The 18799-nt window shown below is 43.9% G+C and overlaps 1 protein-coding gene across 1 annotated transcript in view; it reads right to left on the reverse strand.

Annotated features, from left to right (window-relative positions):
* SH3RF3 (SH3 domain containing ring finger 3) overlaps positions 1–18799 on the reverse strand; it is a 251510-nt gene that overhangs the window by 9086 nt on the left and 223625 nt on the right. The window contains exon 9 of the mRNA XM_075057365.1: positions 5406–5743. Coding sequence (XP_074913466.1) covers positions 5406–5743 — 338 coding nt within the window. The remainder of the gene's footprint in view (positions 1–5405; positions 5744–18799) is intronic.

Consider the following 18799-nt stretch of genomic DNA (forward strand, 5'->3'; position numbering starts at 1 on the left):
TACCATTTTTCTCATAGGAGGTCTGCCTCATTTAGTACACAAAATGTCCTGCTCTGGACGTGAGTCAAGGCTGTGATATGGAAGAACCATGTGCCTGCCAAAGCCACCCCATCTTTTGCAGAGGTTGGAAGATCTCTAGCAAGTGACCGCAGCGAAACTCACTGAGTAGCGCAGGTGTGGGGAAAGTGGCTCTTCCGACTCCTCCAGCTGCAAAGCCTCGTGCCACACTTTCCACAGAGTGAGACTCATCTCACGCACCCTAGCTGCGTAGGAGTCGGTTGTCTGGTCTAAATTAGTCATGCAGTCTCTCTCAGTGTGCACAGACAGGCATCGAACAGTACTGATCAGAACCCATCAGTAATTAAGGGCTGGGCTCAGGCCTGGGCACTGAGGAAATAAACCCCCAAATACTGAGTAAACAGTGAGCCTGCTCACTGAGTAAATACATGCATCCAGGACACTGACGGAGCTAGAGAAACTTAAGAAAACAGATGTACAATGAGGCAAATTAGGTCTGCAGGGCTAACCTCCAATCCGGTCCCATTTAGTGCTTGAGTTTGGATGCTTAATGCAGGTTTCTGTTTGTCAAAGTATCATGCACTCAGGACAGGTTTCCGGAGACCAGTCCTGTGAGTCCAACAGAGCCCTTGTGTGTTAGGGACACACAGCTAGTTTTGTGTTGGCATAGATAATTGGTGACAATGAAGCATTTAGCCCAGTTAACCACTGCTCTTGCTTATCGGTGGAGCTCTGATGCTCCATCCTTTTACTGGCAGGTTGCAGAGACCTGCAAAGCACCTCTGCGCGCTACAAGCCAGAACCCGCTTCACCATATTACGGTCTCTGAATCAGCAGCCTTAGAAGAACAAATCTCAGTTGGATCTTTTACCCTTCTGCTGGAAATATTGCTGGATTCAATTTCTGAGATGGTTAATTCTAGTTTCTCAGTCCCAAGGCAGGAATCCCCAGTCAGAGAAGCATTTAACCATGTGCATACATGTCATTGTTCAGTCAGAACTTACTCCTGGGGTCATTCCTCTAGTATCACTTTCCAGGAAAGAAAAAACCCCTTCCTTTGCTTTCCCTTTTGGCAAAGAAGATATACGTGCGCAGCAAAATTGAAGTCAATGGGCGTTAAGCACATGCTTGAATGCTTCCTTGAATTGGGAGCTCAATTTCTGACGTGGCAGTGATTTGCAGAAAGGATACAGGGAAGCATGGAGGGGTCTGTTTTAAAGGTCAAACTCACTGCTCCCATCTTACTCTGCAGCACTGTTGTGGTTACAACTTGCTTGAAGGCTCCACAAACCCCGTAGAAACACGGCACAGATACGCCAGTCGTGACAGTAAGTCTGGATACAACCGCTTTGTCAGAATATAACATGGCAGGATTAGTGCCAGTTACTATAAAAGAGTCAACAACGCGTGACATGTTTTACTCAGGTTCGCATCTGGGAACGGTGCCAGGCAGCGAGGGGAACATGACTCACGCGCGCACACACACGCACACTCAACTCCCCTGTTTTCCTTAACGTACAGTCATATTTTCTTGAAGGGGGTGGCGAGGAAAGTATGTTCCTTTGGCGCTGCTAGGCAGACAGCACATCCCTCTCCCACGTAAACCGACAGCGTCGGTGGGATGCGGGCAAGTCTCTGGCCCAGGCTCTGCCTCACCCCAGCGCATCCCTGTACTGGTCCTGTTTGTTGCACCAGCGGAAACTGGACGGAGCGGGAGGTGGGAAAGAGCGTGTGGGGCACACGCAGCCTGGTGGGGTATTCGCCTGACAGTCAATCACTGCAACGCGAAGTGACAAGGACACCACCTGGGAAATTTCTCCGCTCTGCTGCTCGGACTGCTGGATGCTTTATGGCAGGGAGCAGCCGAAGGAAGGTGGTTTTATAAACTGATAGTGGGAAACTACACCCAGAAGGCAGAGATGGGCACTAACTATCCCAGCAAACCAGTTAAATATCAAGGCTAAACGACAGGAGAGCTAGGACCAATGTCCTTTCTAATCCAGGCATCCATAACCAGGCTTTGGAATATCAAGTAGGACAAGGTCAAATAATTGTTTTCCTCGCTCGCCCCGTGCACAAAAAATGAACGAGAGCATAAACATTAGCAGCATCTCCGAGAGGTCGAAGCTCTCTTCACCTTCCTCTCTGACCGGCTGCGACTCCCACGAAGGGCTGCGCTGTCAGGCGGAGGAACAGCCAATTCTTCCCTTAAATCGTGAGCGTTGAGCCGCGAGCAATCACAGCCTTTTAATGCACCTCCATATGGCTAGCGGCGTGACCGCTCGGGTTTGAGCAGTAGCCTGGATGTGGCGAGTGCCGGAGCTGCAAGCCAGCCTCCATGGGAGAAGTAGCGGTGCTCTGCTGCTGCATGAGCCTCGCTTCGAATGCTGTAAATATTAAGGAATGTGCTACTTCTTCCAACCTTTCAGTGCTCTGTCTCTATGCGCACAGATGGGCGTTGGGAGACAGAAAGCCAAGTACAGCTAAGTGCACTGAAATGCTTTGCAGCTTTTTAAAATTTCATCCAGCATCTGAATCTGTTTATCTAACCTTTTTTTCCCTCTCCTCCCTTTTCTTTCTCAGAGAATTGCTCCTACTGTGCAGATGAAATGCACCAAAATGCAAACAAGCAAAATATGGAGCTGAGTGACGTTGAATGCGAGTTCCACCGCTGCCAGATGTGAAAAGAACAAGTGGTTTGAAAACCATAATTTGTTTTAAAAAAAATATAATTTGGTACTTCTGAGCGATTTGATGATTTAATGAGCACAGATGGATGTGGGATGAATTTCTCGGAGACAAGTGTTTAATGTATCTGCTCAGATTATTCCAGGACTAAGCATTATCCTTCCTAGTGCATGAAGGTAATTAATATTTCCCATTACGGGCATGAGAAAACCCATATGATCAGTTAAGGAATGCAGATACACCAATGATATGGAAGTTAATTCATAAATCAATTAGAGAATCTTGCCTGCTGTGTATAATTAGGGTTACTTCAATTATAGCTTATTTTCGGATTTAAGACTCAGGAATTAAAATGCTTAAAACCAGAGTAAGTTCCTCACCACCATATACTGCAATTGGAAGTATTTACTCAGTTTTAGCAGTCTAAATCTATTTACCCCTAATTCCAGCATGGCTGAGCAGATGCAGTTAACCCATGTCCCTCTGGTTCTATTCTGCCACTTAAAATTGTCATCAGTTAAATGTTTCACTATCCAGACCATTCAGAGGTGAACTGAGAAATATGTAGGATTTGGGACTAGCCCTGGCATGTCAAATAATGTGTCTGGACTTCTCTGCAGTAAAGCTTTGAGAGCAGCACCTTAACAGCCAGCTCTGGAGACGTCAGGGGATGTTCTTCTTGGCTTCTTTTCACGGCTACGTTTAACTAAAGGTGCAGCATTCCACTGATTTAGTTACACTGGTGCTAAATCTGGTTTATATTGATTTAGCTTTTCTTATAGCATTAATCTAAACTGATGTAGACCAAATTAAGTGTGCCTAAATAGGGATTGGTTTTTCACTCCTTTCACTAAATTGCTTTTTCATGGATTTTAAGGACAAGAGACTACTGTGATAGTCTGCTTTCACTGCCTTCATTACAATGCTGAAGGACTTGCCTGCATTTATTTCTGCTTCAAGTCTAATAGCTGCACTTGAACAACAGCATCTCTTTTAGACAAAATGCCCAATCTAGAGTAAAAATATTCCCATGTCTGTCCTGTTTGCAGTCTCTTACAGACTGTTACCAAGCCATTCCTAAGCCTGCTCTTTACCAGGTGTACCAGAGCTCCCTGTATCACTCACTGCAAGTATATTGTTTTAAATCTTCCATTGTTCTTATGACGCTTCTCTGAGGCCACTCCACTTTGCCTCAGATTTGGCTCTTCTGAAATATCCTGTTACTCTGCGTTCTCCTTACCGATGCGTTGAATTAGCTCTGTACCAACGGGTCTGCCCTCTTCATCACCCACCTCCCGCTTCAGTCCTCTGTTGTGCGACAGCAAAATCTTTATGTTGGACAGTGCAGGTCCAAGACCCAACTCTCACTGGGCTACCCTACGTACATACACAACCATTTTCTAGTGACTTCTGATCTAGAGTTAGATTTGATGCCAGTGAATCAGTCTTCAATCCGCTTAGTATCTACTGTGTCAGTTCTGTATAATTTACTCAGCAAGACATTTTATGGTCACAAACCAGATGCCTTAGAAAAGTTTAAATACGTTACAGTGTCATTGTTACCTTCCCAACCAAATTTCAACCTGTATTCAGTAAAACACTGTGTAAAGTATGAACTGTCCTGTAGAATTCCGTATCATGCCCTGCATCATCTGCTCCATGTTTCCAACTAGATTCAGGGTCAGGTGGCTCGCCCAGTCCATTCCCTTCAGCCTCTTTCATACACTCCAACAAAAAAAAGTTTCTTTCAAACTTCTGGAACTTTACTGTTGTTCCAAAATTGTTTTAGATATCAACTCCAGTGAGTTTCCTAGACTGCTTCTTGAAAACTCTTTAGTGTTTTTGTAAAAAACCACGTTCTCCTCAATCACTTTTTGAACGGAAAGCATTTCAATAGCATTGTATCGGTGCATTACCCATTCCCTTCCCAGTCCTCAAACTGCAGTCTTGTAGAAAATATTTACCTGAAGCCAATATGACTCTGCAAGTGGAGACCTAGCTCTTTTCTGTACCCGTTTCTAGTTGTCTCTCACTCTCTCTCCATCTGCCTTTGTATTTTGGTGTTCCTACTCTACTCTTTTTGGGTTTGCAAGGCCAGTTACTCTAAGGTACCAAGGTGCAGAGCAGGCTGCTGAAATGAACTCCAGAATCACTGGTACCTTCCTCTCTAGAAATGAGCCACATTTTTGGTAACAGGTCACTGAAGATGGCGCTACCCATAAGTATCCTACACAAGGAGAATTTGAAACAGTCGTTGGTATTGCAGAACAGACCAGAAAGGGCCTTGATGAGCAAACGCATCACCGCTGCTGTCCCCAGGCAGGAAGCACCACAGGACAACTCCAGAAGTTTATTAAAACACAGGGATCCCACTTAAAAAGTGGCCTTTGCCAACAGCATTTACACCCTTTGGGCTCAGAAAGCACTGCTGCCCTCCATATTTAGACCAGGGCTGTGTGGTGTCACGGACAGCCGCTGTTCACCACTTTTTTAATCAATGACCATTAAACGTGCACTGTGTGTCAAATGATTTTCAATGGGCAGATGCACGTAAGCCATCTTCCTAAAAGACAGCCGAGCTACCTACAGTCAATCCGCAGAGCAGCAAAACTGCAACAACCCTGCAGCAAGCGAAACTTGCAGCCCTCCTCCAAACGCTCCCTGAGGATGCGGGCGACCTCAGGAGACGCAGAGCTTACCTTTCCCGGGGCAAAGGCTTGGGCTCTGGCCGAATAGCTGCCATGGAAGAGAGGGGCTGCCTGGCAGGAGAAGGGATGGAAAAATTCAAATCCAAGGAGCCCGTTTTCCTGTGCAGAGGCTCCAGCCCCATGGCTCCCTGCATTTCACTCTCGATAGGGCACGAGCCGGCCCTGCCGTGGCTGGAGAGGGAGGAGAGCTCGGGTCCCACCGCCCCTTGCAGGACTCCTTCGATGGCTGCCTGGGGGTCGTGCGTGGGGGACACGGACGGCGGGGAGCGCGACTTCTTTTTTGTTGATGCTCCTGCTAGAAGTTTCAGCAGCCCGCTCTTCTTCTCCTTCTGCAAAGGAACCACATGAAATATGGGCAGTGAGCAGACATACCAACGCCTTTCATTTTTCTTTAGGAAAAACTCCGTGTGTGTGGCAGGAAACCTCCCAAAACTGCCACGACTAGAGGTCGATCCAGGTAGAACCTGAGCTTTCGGTAATGAAGTTCCTATGAAAATCCCTCCCCATCCAACAGGGCTTCAACTCGTTCAGCAGAGTAAGGACCTAACATACTGCAAAGACTATCTCCATTTTCAAATCCACCCAGGCAGTGATCATGTGCCTTTTGAAAGAAAGAGTGCAGTTACAGTGGGACACCAAAGGTACAAACTTCCCAATCAAAGTACTGCCCTCTCTTTTCCAGGAGAATCCTGTCCCGCAATAGAGAAACTCCCCCAAAGTAACAAATCAGGCCGTATGGCTAAAAACCTCCGCTGCGAAACACAAGGGTCTGAGGAGAGATTTCAGATCCCAGCAAATTGCGAGAGAAGCACTCATCATTACTGCCTCGTTTACTACCTGATGCAGATTTACTGTGGGGAGAACGGAGGCACAAGACAGTGGTTCAACAGCTCTTTCCAGCGCGTGTTGCCCTTCACATCCCGCATCACACAGCTATACTACTCGCCTCTCCCTCCCAGAAGTGGGTCCCTTCTCCTCATGCGTTAAGGTAAAGGTATCACCTTGATGTTGGAAGATAGACCACAAAATTTACAACTGGCAATTGCAGTGGCAGTGCGTGGGAGGTTTCAAAGTTCTACAAGGGTTTCTGATACAGAGGGATGAAAACGAGATAACAGCACCCTTTAAATTAATGTAAAAAAAAAAAAAAAGAAAAGTTCAGCCTGCATTACTGAAGAAACGCATCTGACCTTGTGGGTTTTACAGCAGTGTGAGAAATCCTGCTGCACATTTATCTCAAGCACACACAAGTATCAAATATTATGTCCTTCAGCTAGAAAGTTTTTTGGGTAGAGGGATTGTGTGCAGAAACTGGCCATCCTCCAGTATGTGCTGCACAGCACTGGGCTAGGTTGCAACCAGCAATGCTGTGCAGTAAATTTTCCATTTTTTTTAATGACATGAGAAGTTTTGCACAAGGTCTGTTAGATTTCTTCCTCTTCTGTCAGAAGTGCAAGCCATTACCCAAGACTATCTTCAGAGACTCAGGGCTGTGAAGTCTAGCTATATTTGATTATTTGTTCTATAATAGGATCCCAAGGGATAAAAACCAACCCAGCAACTGCAATACTTAGGGAACAGAAACTATCTCTCTGTCTTTAAGCAGGAACACTCTTTGGAAATACAAGCCAGTAATTTATTTATTCTCTGTAGACAAACCGTCCCATGCAAGGTTTAAAATGATGCTCTTTTATGTGCTGACTGCTGAAGTAATTTCTCAAAGCAGCTTTAAAGAATAGGAGGGCTACAATAAAATAAATATAAGCTTTTAGAAGATGCTTGGATTTACTACAGTAAATGTACTTGGAGTATCTGATATCTCTGCTCCCAAAGTTCTTGTTTGCACTCTTTAGCTGTCACAGACTGGTAAGAAAGCAGAAATACCTTAGATGTTAAGACATGGAAGAGCTAAAATGAAGCATAGTTGTTATCACAGAGACAACATCCACTGATCTTTGAAGAGTAGAGTCTGAACTATGATTCCAGATCCCAGTCTCCTGTATACCACCGTTCCAACTATACGCTCTGTTTAAAAGGGCGTTTGTCACTTAGAGGATGAAAGGATCCATCCTGCCAAGATGTTCATCCAGGCAGAATCCATGGAAGCTAAGGGAGGCTGGCCATATGGCACCATCAGGTCAAACATACTAAATAAATTCCCCTGGCAACAATAGAAAAGCAGACCAAATGCCCCCGATAAACAGCTTCTTTCCCCAATGGGAAGGGACCGTTGTGGGAACTGTGGTAGGTGTGCACGCCGGAATTCACCTGCAGCACCAGAAAAATACTTCAGTGTTTCTCTCACTCTCTAATTAAGAAATATAGCTGCTGTCACCGTTATATCAAATTTTAAAGCTCTTCACGAAATTGCAGAACTCTCCTTTCCCTGTGGCGCACTGAAACAATAGCTCTAATGATCCCAGCATACTGTGTCAATATGCATTTGAAGGTGTCTAAAGGTCAGTGACAGAATACAATAGCCATTGTGGGGCTCTGGAGAAACAGCTATTGTGCAGCAGTGAGCACTTTGAGCCCCTTTAATTGGCAGCTCTGCACATGCAAAGTAACTATGTGAACTAAAGCCCTGTATAATGAACAATTAATATTCCTATGTGGTAGCAGCTTTTCTAATTTTTGCTTATAATTTAAATACCTTGGCAAATTTTCATTAGAAAAACCTTGTGTGACCATTTAAGGCATAGAAGCAAAAATCTTTGGAAAGAAGGAGATGCATATATTCACACCCATCTGCACGTTAAAAAGCAGATGAGTCTGACAGTCATTCCATTTTGTTTACAAGAACGGCTTCCACTCTACATGCTTAGCCCTGGCACAAATTTCTACACTCAAGCTCCTACCCCTCAGATAACAGAGAGCTATAATGAACTTGCTGATCTACCCTTTGCTCTACTTTAACAAAAGGAAAAATAAAGAATTGATTTTTAGCCCTTCTTAGTCCACTGAGCATTTTACTAAACTTTTGAGATTAAAATCTGTGTTCTCTAAAGAGAGATGACTTACTTCAATTGCTAAGCCTAGTCCTGCTAGTCAAAACCTCGAGTCCCATTCTTCCCTTCGTGGCTTTGGGCAAGATATTCAGAGGTGAACTGACACAAACCACTTTGGGTGCCTGGAGATTAGACATCGCATCCAGCACTTTTTCTCTCTGAGTCTGGCAAATGCTCTCAGCCTTCTGGTGTCACGTTGCCAGATCCTCTGTCGATGCTGCTCAGAGCACTTCAAGCAAAACAAGGACTGTAAGGAGCTGATAATTTACTGTGATGCCTCTCATGAGACACAGATTGGGTTTGAACCTCCTGTGATCAGCACTTCAACTTAAACCCCTTCATGCCTCCTCCCATCTGTAAAATGGGACTAAGTTAAAACTCCTCCTTGCGCCGTGGGAATTCGTTAATGACTCCAGTGTTACAAAGCTGTACATTTCTTTGAGAGCAATCAGTCCTTTTCCATGGCTTTCATATTAAAAAAAAAAGACAAGATTTGGAATGGGATGTTAGTATGCAGTCCCAGTAGTGATTTATTGCAAATGTCCAAGTATTATGAATTCATTTAATATTTAGTGTAATAGCAGCCATCCTTCACAAGAAATTAATTTAATATTTATATGGCTGTCCAAGACAGTCCTTTCTTCAGCAGTTTCACTGTAAATCAACGAGGCATTAATGGGCATAAATGCCGCAGAGAAATGTACACCGATTGGTTACAGACTCTGGGGGTTTTGAAGAGAGATAAGAAGTTTACAGAGGACATATCTGATGACTTTCAGAAATTAAGTTTTTGAATGGAGAAAAAAGATGCTTTACTTTTTTCACTCACAGATGGCTGTTTTATTGTTTTCTAGGAAATCTGCAATCTACTGAAACAGCTGTGTAATTATTGAGTTTTCTTTGTCTAGTAGCTACATTTCCAATTGACTGCAAACTGTGTTTGACGTCCCTACCTCCTGAACCTGCCAAGGTCAGACCTTCGCATCTGTGTTGATGGATGGCTTCACAGTATGGACAGCACTCCTCCCATCTCCTGGTTACTGCCCACGTTTTTAACTGAATTTAAATCATCACCTTTGTGTTGCTCAGGATTTATTCTAGGAGATTTAGAGTCAAAACTTCCAAACCACTAATTTCACAAGGATCAATAGCTTGTTCAAAAAAAAAAAAAGCAAAAGAGTGAAATTAGCTCTTTCAAATAAATCCCAGGCTGTTTCTAGTTAAGAAAAAAAAGCTCTGTGAACACAGACAGTATAGGCAGGTCAGAATTTCTTACTTCTCTAGCAAAGCCTATGCTTGAGACTCCATTCCTATGGTGTAGCACGAAGGAATCTCAGTGGAAATCAGTGTCTGGCAGCACAAGGCTGGAAGGAGCAGCATTTCCATGTGAAGTGTTCACCTGGGGCAGCCAGCACTCGGGCAGGTGCACGTTCCCCTTGCTATGTCGCTGTGGGAACGTTTGGAGAAGTGAATACTGAGCTTAAGAACTCATGAAGGACTAGATGAAAATTAAAGTCTCAGATATGTAAATGTTGAAATATTTTGCTTCACAGTAATTGGGGATGATTTTTCCCCTCATTAATAACCCCACTTGAAGATAATAACTAGCTCTTCTTTCAGCTTCAGGGATGAGATGAGCACAGAATGCAGCTACTTCGTTGATGACTGAGTGATAACAGAGTCCCCTGTCTGCAAAGTAATAATCATGCCATAATCCAAATACCAATTATATGTACTGCCTATATTAATACAGATCTTTTCTTTTTTTAACCACCCTAATAAACAGAAAATTCTGTTTTAGTTTTCTTCATCTGCAGCTCCTAATACTTAATTTCCTAACTATCTAGGCTCATTAAATAAATGAGGAAACCTTACCACAGCTGATAGAAAAACTGGCTCCAGCCATTGAAATGAGGTAATTTCTTATGCAACACCAGTTACCTCCATAGATAAGAGAGCCAGAGGGAGAAAAAGGTTTCACTTAAAAATGACGAAAAGAGAAACAAAACTGTTTAAATGCTGACCTGAGCTCTACAGAACAAATGAGGAACTCATCTATCAGTCAGTACCCCCAAACCACTACTATTGCTTGTTTAACTTGGTCAGTACTTGTTTTCAGTAAATTTAAGTTAATGTCTGGAGAACAGTACATTTTTATTCTGATTCCAATGTGGCTACTGGTCATTGATGCTTGCATTTAAAAAGTAGGTGGTATTTTGGATTATGCTTTTTAGGAAAAAAGCTATTCGGGTTTTTAAAATCTGTAAAATTATTGGACTTGAGATTTTGATAATTATTTAAAAGGCACAAAAACCAAACCAGCATCTTCTCAAAGGAAAGCTTCAGGTCTGGAATGTCTTTGGATATGTATTTATCATTTGCAGTTTGCCACTATTTCTCATGAGGCATAGATGACATACTGAACAAGACAACAGTAATTACTTGCTACACAATTACTTCTGATTTTAGGGAAAGACTAGTTTTGTATCATACGTTGTATGGAAATACTTGCCCAAGCTTTAGTTTTTAAGGGACACAACTGCTTCTGGCCATAAGTCTATTATTATAATCTCAGTATACAAGTTAAATGCCAAGGAACAAAAAGGATTTTAGGATCATAATATCATTAGCTTTTAAATGCCAGTGATAGTAATATGCATACGTACATGCACAAACATATTACTTATGGTCACTAATTTGAAGATCACTAGTATTAAAGCCAGGAGAAAAAAAGTAAAATATCTTGCAGCTGGACCTGATTGGGAATTTCAAATGTTTCGAAAACAAAACTGAGAAGAAGGAACTAGAGTTCAGGCCCCAGTACAGCAAAGCACACAGGCACTTCATCATGTGCTGCTGTTGAACTGGGGCGGATGCAAGGCTCCAGAGACTACTAAAAGAGAAAAAGAGGGAATCTAAAAATATATTTGAATATTCAATTTAGATGGAATATTAGATCTTTCAAACACTGGAACAAAGTTAAAAGCTAGCTCAAAAGGAAAAAAAAAACCTGAAGAGGAAGCAGAGAGTCTCAGCTCTCAGTGAGCTTCCTGGAGGCTGCTGAATTCAGAACAGGCAGAAGGCAAAAGGAATGCTAACACGATTAATGGGGAATGAGGGACAGACGATCTGCTGCACTGATATTGTCTTTTTTCTGTGTTTGATGGAGGGAGAAGCTGATGGATGGATAGTTTTGTATTTCATTGCTTTTCCTGGCCTGGTATGTAGGGAATAGGTGATGGTTATGAAAAGGATGGAAAGTCGTTAAGATACACAACTTACTCCATGCCCCAATAACAGTTTTCAATGATATTTTTTAGTGGGAACAGCTGAAACAGAGCACGAGGGAATTGAAAACTACTGCTGTGATGAAGTAACTCAAAATTGTGTCCTGACAAAGTGAAATGCAAGGACAACACCAGAGAAGGTGATGAAACCATGGTTCTCTTGAAGCCCGTGGCAACATTTCCACTTATTTCCAAGGAGCCACTATCTCTAAAACCATGCTCAGATGGATGTGTTTTAGTCCTGATTTTAGTCCATCTCTGCCTTTGAAGTGCAAGCAACCTCTTTGGGAACACAAAAGAAGGGAGCAGGCATGATATCCTTGCACGCATTTGACATCCAGCTCCCTTCTTCACGCCGCAATCCACTGGATGTTTGATTAGCCTACAACAAGTAAAGGAACTTCAGCACAAAGCACTGAGATCTCCCCTTCTCTGCTCCACTCTCCTGCCTGCCGCACAGCCTATAGAGAGGCATAAAGCATATATAATTTCCCTGAGGAATGTGGGCTCCCATCTCATTTTGGGAGAAAACAATCCAGGAGTTTCATGCCAGTGCTTCAAGTGTGGGATGCCCAAGCACGAACAAGATTTCCTGCTCAGTCGTATAAGAGATCCTCATCTTTTATTTCTGGAAGGAAACTTGGCACCCTGCAGAGCTGGGCACATGCCCTGAATCTCAAGTGGAAGCAGGTAACTTCCTCAGACTGAAAAAACAAGACCCAAGCCACCGTTCCCTACCAGTATCTCCCGCTGGCTTAGACACCTGTTCTGCTTGTCAGATTTTGTGAACCCCATTTTCTAGGCACTTAATTCTATCCAGACATTAAATGGGAATGATGAATTCCAGTACAAAGCAAGAGCCTTAAAGGTAACAAACCTCCGTACTCAGCAAAAGTCAACAAAGTCCATTGTGAAACGAGCCAAAAAGCAAATGCAGTGTGCGCTCTGGGAATACAAATCCCAAATATTCCCATGCTACTATTGACTCTAAACTGCCTGTTCTCACACAGAAAGGGAGTCACTCCTAAAACCTGATGCTCAGCAGTGTCCAAAAGGCAAAAGAGAAGATTGGGAATTGTTAGGAAAGGTCTAGAGAAAGAGGTAAAAGACACCTGTAGAAAACCACGCTGCGCGAAGCCCTGCCATACCTACCTACCTTCCCGAATACTGTGTCCTGTTCTGGCCACCGCAGCTGGAATAGGCTATTGCAGAACTATGAACAGCACAGAGAAGGGCAGCGAGGACCATGAGAGGTGTGCAACAACTCCCGTACATTGGAGATGCTTGCTTGGAAAGCAGACAACTGAAGGGAAATATGATAGTGGTTTACAAAATCCCTGCCTGCACAGAAAAAGTAACTTGGGAACAGATCGGTTATTTCCCACAATACAGGAATTAGGGGGAACCTAATGAGATTATCAGGCAAATCGTTGAAACTAAAAAATAGGAAGCACTTTTTCACACAACACATAATTAAATGGAGACATACTGCACACAGGACTGTGGAAGCCAAAAGTATGAACAGGTTCAAAGGGGATTAGACAAATTAATGGAGAACAGATCTAGCAAGGGCTATTAAAATAATGGTATGGATCCAACCCCTGCTTCGGGAAGTCCCAACAGGTAAATGAAACAGCACTTACAGCATACACAGGGTGACTCCACCTCATTACAAAGAGATCATAAAAACAGTGAGAATGATTGCTATGATAAAAAAAAAATTAGCTATTTGGGCAAGAGCATAGGAAACAGGACAAAGCCAGGACTGAGCCCTCCCCTGTGCCCTCCCAGCTTTGGGAAATCAGCTGCTCAGAGACTTCCTCGGCTGCAGGGGTCTGAGAGAGGGCAAAAGGCAGCCGGCAGGATGAAGTGTCAGCCAAGGAAGAGACACAAAAGGTTAGGACCTGCAACCCCAGAGCAATTCACAGCCCTGCAACTGCTATTTGGATTCCTCAGCTCCGTCTCTGCTGTGCAAAACATCATAGATCGAGGGCTGCAGCACTCGTCCTGCACCGAGGAGCCACAAAAATACGGACGATGGGGCTGACAAGGACCTCTTGCTTCCCGGAGCCCAGCTTGCTTCCTAACGTGGCATTGCACTGCCTTTGTACGTACCAAGGGCTTCCTCAGAGCTGCCATGGGGGTCTCCTACATAATCCTGTGCCATGTCTCAAAGACCTACCCTAAACTGAAGCCCAGCAAATGTTAAACCTTTGTGTTAATATAAATCAAGTATGACTAGATGATTTAGGCAACTCTGGTAGACTAACTGTACTTTCCAGAGAATTTAAGCAAAACAGCTGGACCGAGTATGAGCATCCTTCTGAAACTTTAGGTTCATCTATTCAAACTAGAGGAGAATCTATCATAGCTTCACTGACAGCACAGGATTCTGAAATGAGCTGTTAGACAAACCGCGTAGAATTAGTGTTTTTAAATAAGATGATTTAGACTGACTGGTTAGCTTGCTGCTCCTTGTCTCTCATAAGGAAGCGAACAAGATTTACTGGTCCTGGGGAGCACCAGGAGCAACACTCACATTTTGCAGAAAGGCAGAGCAAGCTCACTCATTGAACACCTGAATGAGAGAGAATCAATGACAGAAGTCAGGATGTGCTTTGACATACTCTAATCTTACACGTAGTTAGCTCTGGCTCTCCCCATTCACAAGGGATGGATTTCATTTCAGAAGCAAACAGTTAAAATTGCTTGGTCTTGCTCTGTAATCTTTTTAAATGACAGGCAAGTGAGACTTGTATTTTTATGGAAAACAGAAACATGTGCGTAAAAGGTTTGGATTAGTGGAGGTCATCTTGTCCCTTGTCGCTGATGTACCTATTCCCGCTTGGTTGATATTGTTCCAGCAGCTGTGCCACCTCAGGCTGCAATTTCAGCACTTCCAACAAACTAAACGGTATTGGGCGGGCCTGCACTCAGAGGGAAGATTGCTTGTGGAAAATTCAGGCATAGTCTTCTCTCAAAATCAATTCCTCATGGAAAAGAAAAAGGGCTGTTTGTGGACAAAGAAAAATTGCCAGGATTTGCATGTACTAGACACTGGAACACATTATAGTGAAATAATTCCTACAAAGAATTCATCAGTTCATAAAAGATGCATTTAGCTAGACACTGAGGAGTCAGCTGAGACTGACAGAACATATCACACCCGCATGGACTGTGGCCTAGAGGTGACAAAAGCAGAAGCTCTTCTTGCTCAGGCAACGTATTTCTGAAAATGAGCTGGGCTTTGCACTGCTGCTGGACCGGGTGAGGAACAGGAACGAGAGGGGCCCTGAGGGTTCTCAGATGGTCTGACATTGTAGAAGCAGGTCCTTGACACCACCAAAGCCAGGAGCATGAAAATTTCACTGTCTCTGAAGTTTTGGCAGCTCCCACAGCATCAAATCTGAGCACCCCAAAAAAAGATTAATCATGTATTTCATGCACTAAAAAAATTAGGTCTTGCCCCTGCGCCCTCCTGCCCTCGTGACAGCGTGTCTCGAACAAGGCAAGTGATGTTTCATTAGCATCAAGAAGAGAAATACCAACGTGCTCGAGCTGACAGCTTCTTTTCTGGGAGCAAGGGGAAGCTCAGCATCTCGTCGCCCGTGGGGGTGCAGGGAGCCCCAGGTGCTCCATATCCACGGGCATCGCAGTCCTCGCCGCACTCTGCAGCACGGCGCAGGGACAGAGCTCTGGTCCGGCGCACTGAGGTGTGATCAATTATTATGGGGCATAAGCTTTGCAGGCAATGCAGCTGAGGTTTCTGCAACCTTCCCTGTCAGCTGTGCTACAGGCATTTTCTGTCCTACTATGTTTCCAAGCAATGCCCTGTGAATTACTTGTGGGACGCACTGAGTTGGCTGAAGTCCTTTTCTCTTATAGGGACCAACTGATCACGTATGCTCTTTAAAAAATGAAGAAAAAAATCCCAGAATCATTTTAAAGGATTGCAAAGTAAGTGGCTGTCAGTGTCAGAGGAATGCCCGGGCATGGAAATGACAATTTCTTTGATTAAGTGACCAAGGCAATGCAGCTTTCCAAATGTCACAACACTCGGGTTGTAATTACTAGTAAGCTTTGCAATAGCACAAGGCTTGCTAGAAGCTGCTCAAGCCCTGGCAGCATTTGTAATAAGAGCATCCTCTCTTCAGCAAAAATTGGATTTCATCTTTTTTCCTAGTTTTGTCTTTTTGTTACTTAAAAAATAAAAATGGAGCCATCAAAGACCATTTGCTAAAAACCCCTCCCAGTATCCTTATACTGAAGTCTGGTCTTTAGGAGTATAAAAGTCCCCTTTCTTAAATTAAAGAGCTGAGCAAGAAGGATCATCAATGAAAAATACAGCTAACCAAAGGGAACAACTAGGGATAAGTAGGAAAGGGACTCAACAGCACTGGGGCTTTTTTCCTTTTGCGTTAAGCCTGGTTTTACATTGCAATCCTATCGCTCCATCCTATCTTCCATTCCTTTGTCTGTTTTATCCACTTTTTTTTCCCCTGACACATGACCTGCAGGTATGACCATATAATTAAATGCAATTGAGTTGCTCTGATCTAACGAATTACCACCTGTCACGTGTGCCACCTAAGCCAACGTTCTCCGTCTCCTCATCCTACCCCAACAGTGAGACAAAACACGTTAGCTCAAACGTCAGGGTTAAGCTGATTTGGGTAACCCCAAGATGTCCGAGGACATGCTTCATGCCAAACCTGGTAGTAGGATAATTTCAGTGGTGCAGCCAGTGAGGGGCATCTCAGACGGGTTACACACATAGTCACATCTGTAACCTCAAGAGCTCTCTGGACACGAATTTGTTGCTTGTCTGGAGCGTGCTACACAATGAGGCAGTGACATCTGGTTGGTGTTTTCACATGCGACTACTGCAGAAATAATTAGCAATGGCAACACATATACAGCATATTCCTCTTTACTCTGCCAGCTAGTTAACTGATGCAGAAGAGGCCAGCCTGACCTGAAATAAAAGCTGGATCCTTCCTGCTAACAGAAAGAAATGGTCAGTTTTAACACATAAGCTCAAAATGCCTCTGTGAAGATGTTGGGCACATACACCCCACATCTGAAAATGATGGAAACCATATAAAGATAAAATCACTACTACACTGGAGCAGAAATGACAGCTTTGTCATAGTAGTCCATCTCCGAGCCCACCTTCCACAGATGAAGATGAAAACCCTTTTACACAAGTCAGATAACAGTGCAAGATTTCTCCTTGACCGCAGTGGTTGATGGTCTGTACAGACTGACAGCCTTTCTTATTTTCATTTTAGCAAAACAGTGTGGGTAAACATTGACTTAGAATTGCCTCATCTTCAATTTGATCATGGTTGATTGGAATGTCTCTGCCTATAAAGATAACAGAATTAGTAGTCCATTAGTTAAGCAATCATGACTTCTATTCAAGCTCCTGTACTATGATTACTTTGCTGTATCTGACAATCTTCCCACAGCAGAGCAGGCAGTATGATGAATATCTCGCACAAGTTTGTTCTTTCAACTTCTTCCTGCTAGGACAGCAATGTGTGTGTTTAAAGGGTGCCTTCCAGTCTTGAACTCTCTCTTTTTTTAACTCAGCAGCATACATGCAAGAATTCAAACTGCAGTTAACCAGATGCTACCAGTTGCTTTGCAATGTTTTCCAGTTAATGATTTTCTGTCAAACCAAGAGGACGTTTCAAGTAGGTACCAACAGGGCTTGTCTCAGTTGCAGTGCTAGTCAATCTTTTCATTAATTACTTGGTAAGTGAGCTAGAGAGTGCGCTTCTAAAACCAGCAGTGGGCACTGAGCTGATTAAGTCTGCAGGCAGTTGGAAGGTGGACTGGTTTTAGCTGGGACAGAGTTAATTTTCTTCGTAGTAGCTCATATGATGCTATGTTTTGGATTTGTGACCACACAAGGGTAATAACACACCTTGTTTTAATTATTGCTGAGCAGTGCTTGCACAGTGTCTAGGCCTTTTTTGTTTCTCTTGCTGCCCCACTAGTGAGCAGGCTGGGGGTGCACAAGAATTTGGGAGGGGACACAGCCGGGACAGCTGACCCCATCTGACCAGAGGGATATCCTATATCATATGACGTCATGCTCAGCAATAAAAGGTGGGGGGAGAAGGAGGAAGGGAGGACATTCGGAGTGATGGCGTTTGTCTTCCCAAGTCACTGTCAGGCGTGCTGGAGCCCTGCTGTCCTGGAGATGGCTGAACTCCTGCCTGCCCATGGGAAGTGGGGAATGGATTCCTCGTTTTGCTTTGCTTGCGCATGCAGCTTTTGCTTTACCTATTAAACTGTCTTTATCTCAGTCCATGAGTTTTCTTACTTTCACCATTCTGATTTTCTCCCCCTTCCCACTGTGGCAGGGAGTGAGTGAGCGGCTCGGGGAGGCTAACCTGCCTGCCAGGGTTAACCCACAACAGAAGGATAACCAGGGTAAGAATTCAGAACAATTTTCCTAAAATGGAGAAATGATCCCAAATCGCCATGTAAATCTGTAAAGACAAGCATGGCATGCTGCTGTTAGGAAGGAGAAATCAAATGCACAGATGCACAATGAGGAGCGACTGGCCAGCCAGCAGCTCTGCGAAAAGGGACGTGGGAGTTACACTGGATCACAAACTTGGCATGAGTCGAGATGCTGCTGCAAAAAAGGCAAACTTCATCTGGAAACATATTAGCAAACCTCTTGTATGTAAGCCACGGGAAGTGCTTATTCCATCCTAATTGGCACTAACAAGGTCTCAGCAAAACTCCACCCTGGGGCACTGCTCTTTAAGACCCCAGCAAGCTGAAGACTGCCCAGAGATGGGCTGAAAGTGTAATGGGAGGCCTAGAAAGCATTACCTGTGAAGAAAGGTTAGGGGCTGGCCTCAGTGAGGTTGAAAGAATAGAGTTCTTGAGGACTGAACACATTGTTAGTTCTCTAATACATGGAAGACTGTCAGGAGAAAGCTGATCAGCCGTTCATCTGGAGCAGGACATGAAGAAGCAAGATTTGTTTGTAACCATAAAAGAGTCAGGAGGGGTAACAGGGAATTTTCTGGCCTTAGGAATCTGAAAGGACAGGAATAGATTGCTC

Source organism: Buteo buteo, chromosome 25, assembly GCF_964188355.1.
Source record: "Buteo buteo chromosome 25, bButBut1.hap1.1, whole genome shotgun sequence".
Classification (NCBI taxonomy): Eukaryota; Metazoa; Chordata; class Aves; order Accipitriformes; family Accipitridae; genus Buteo; species Buteo buteo.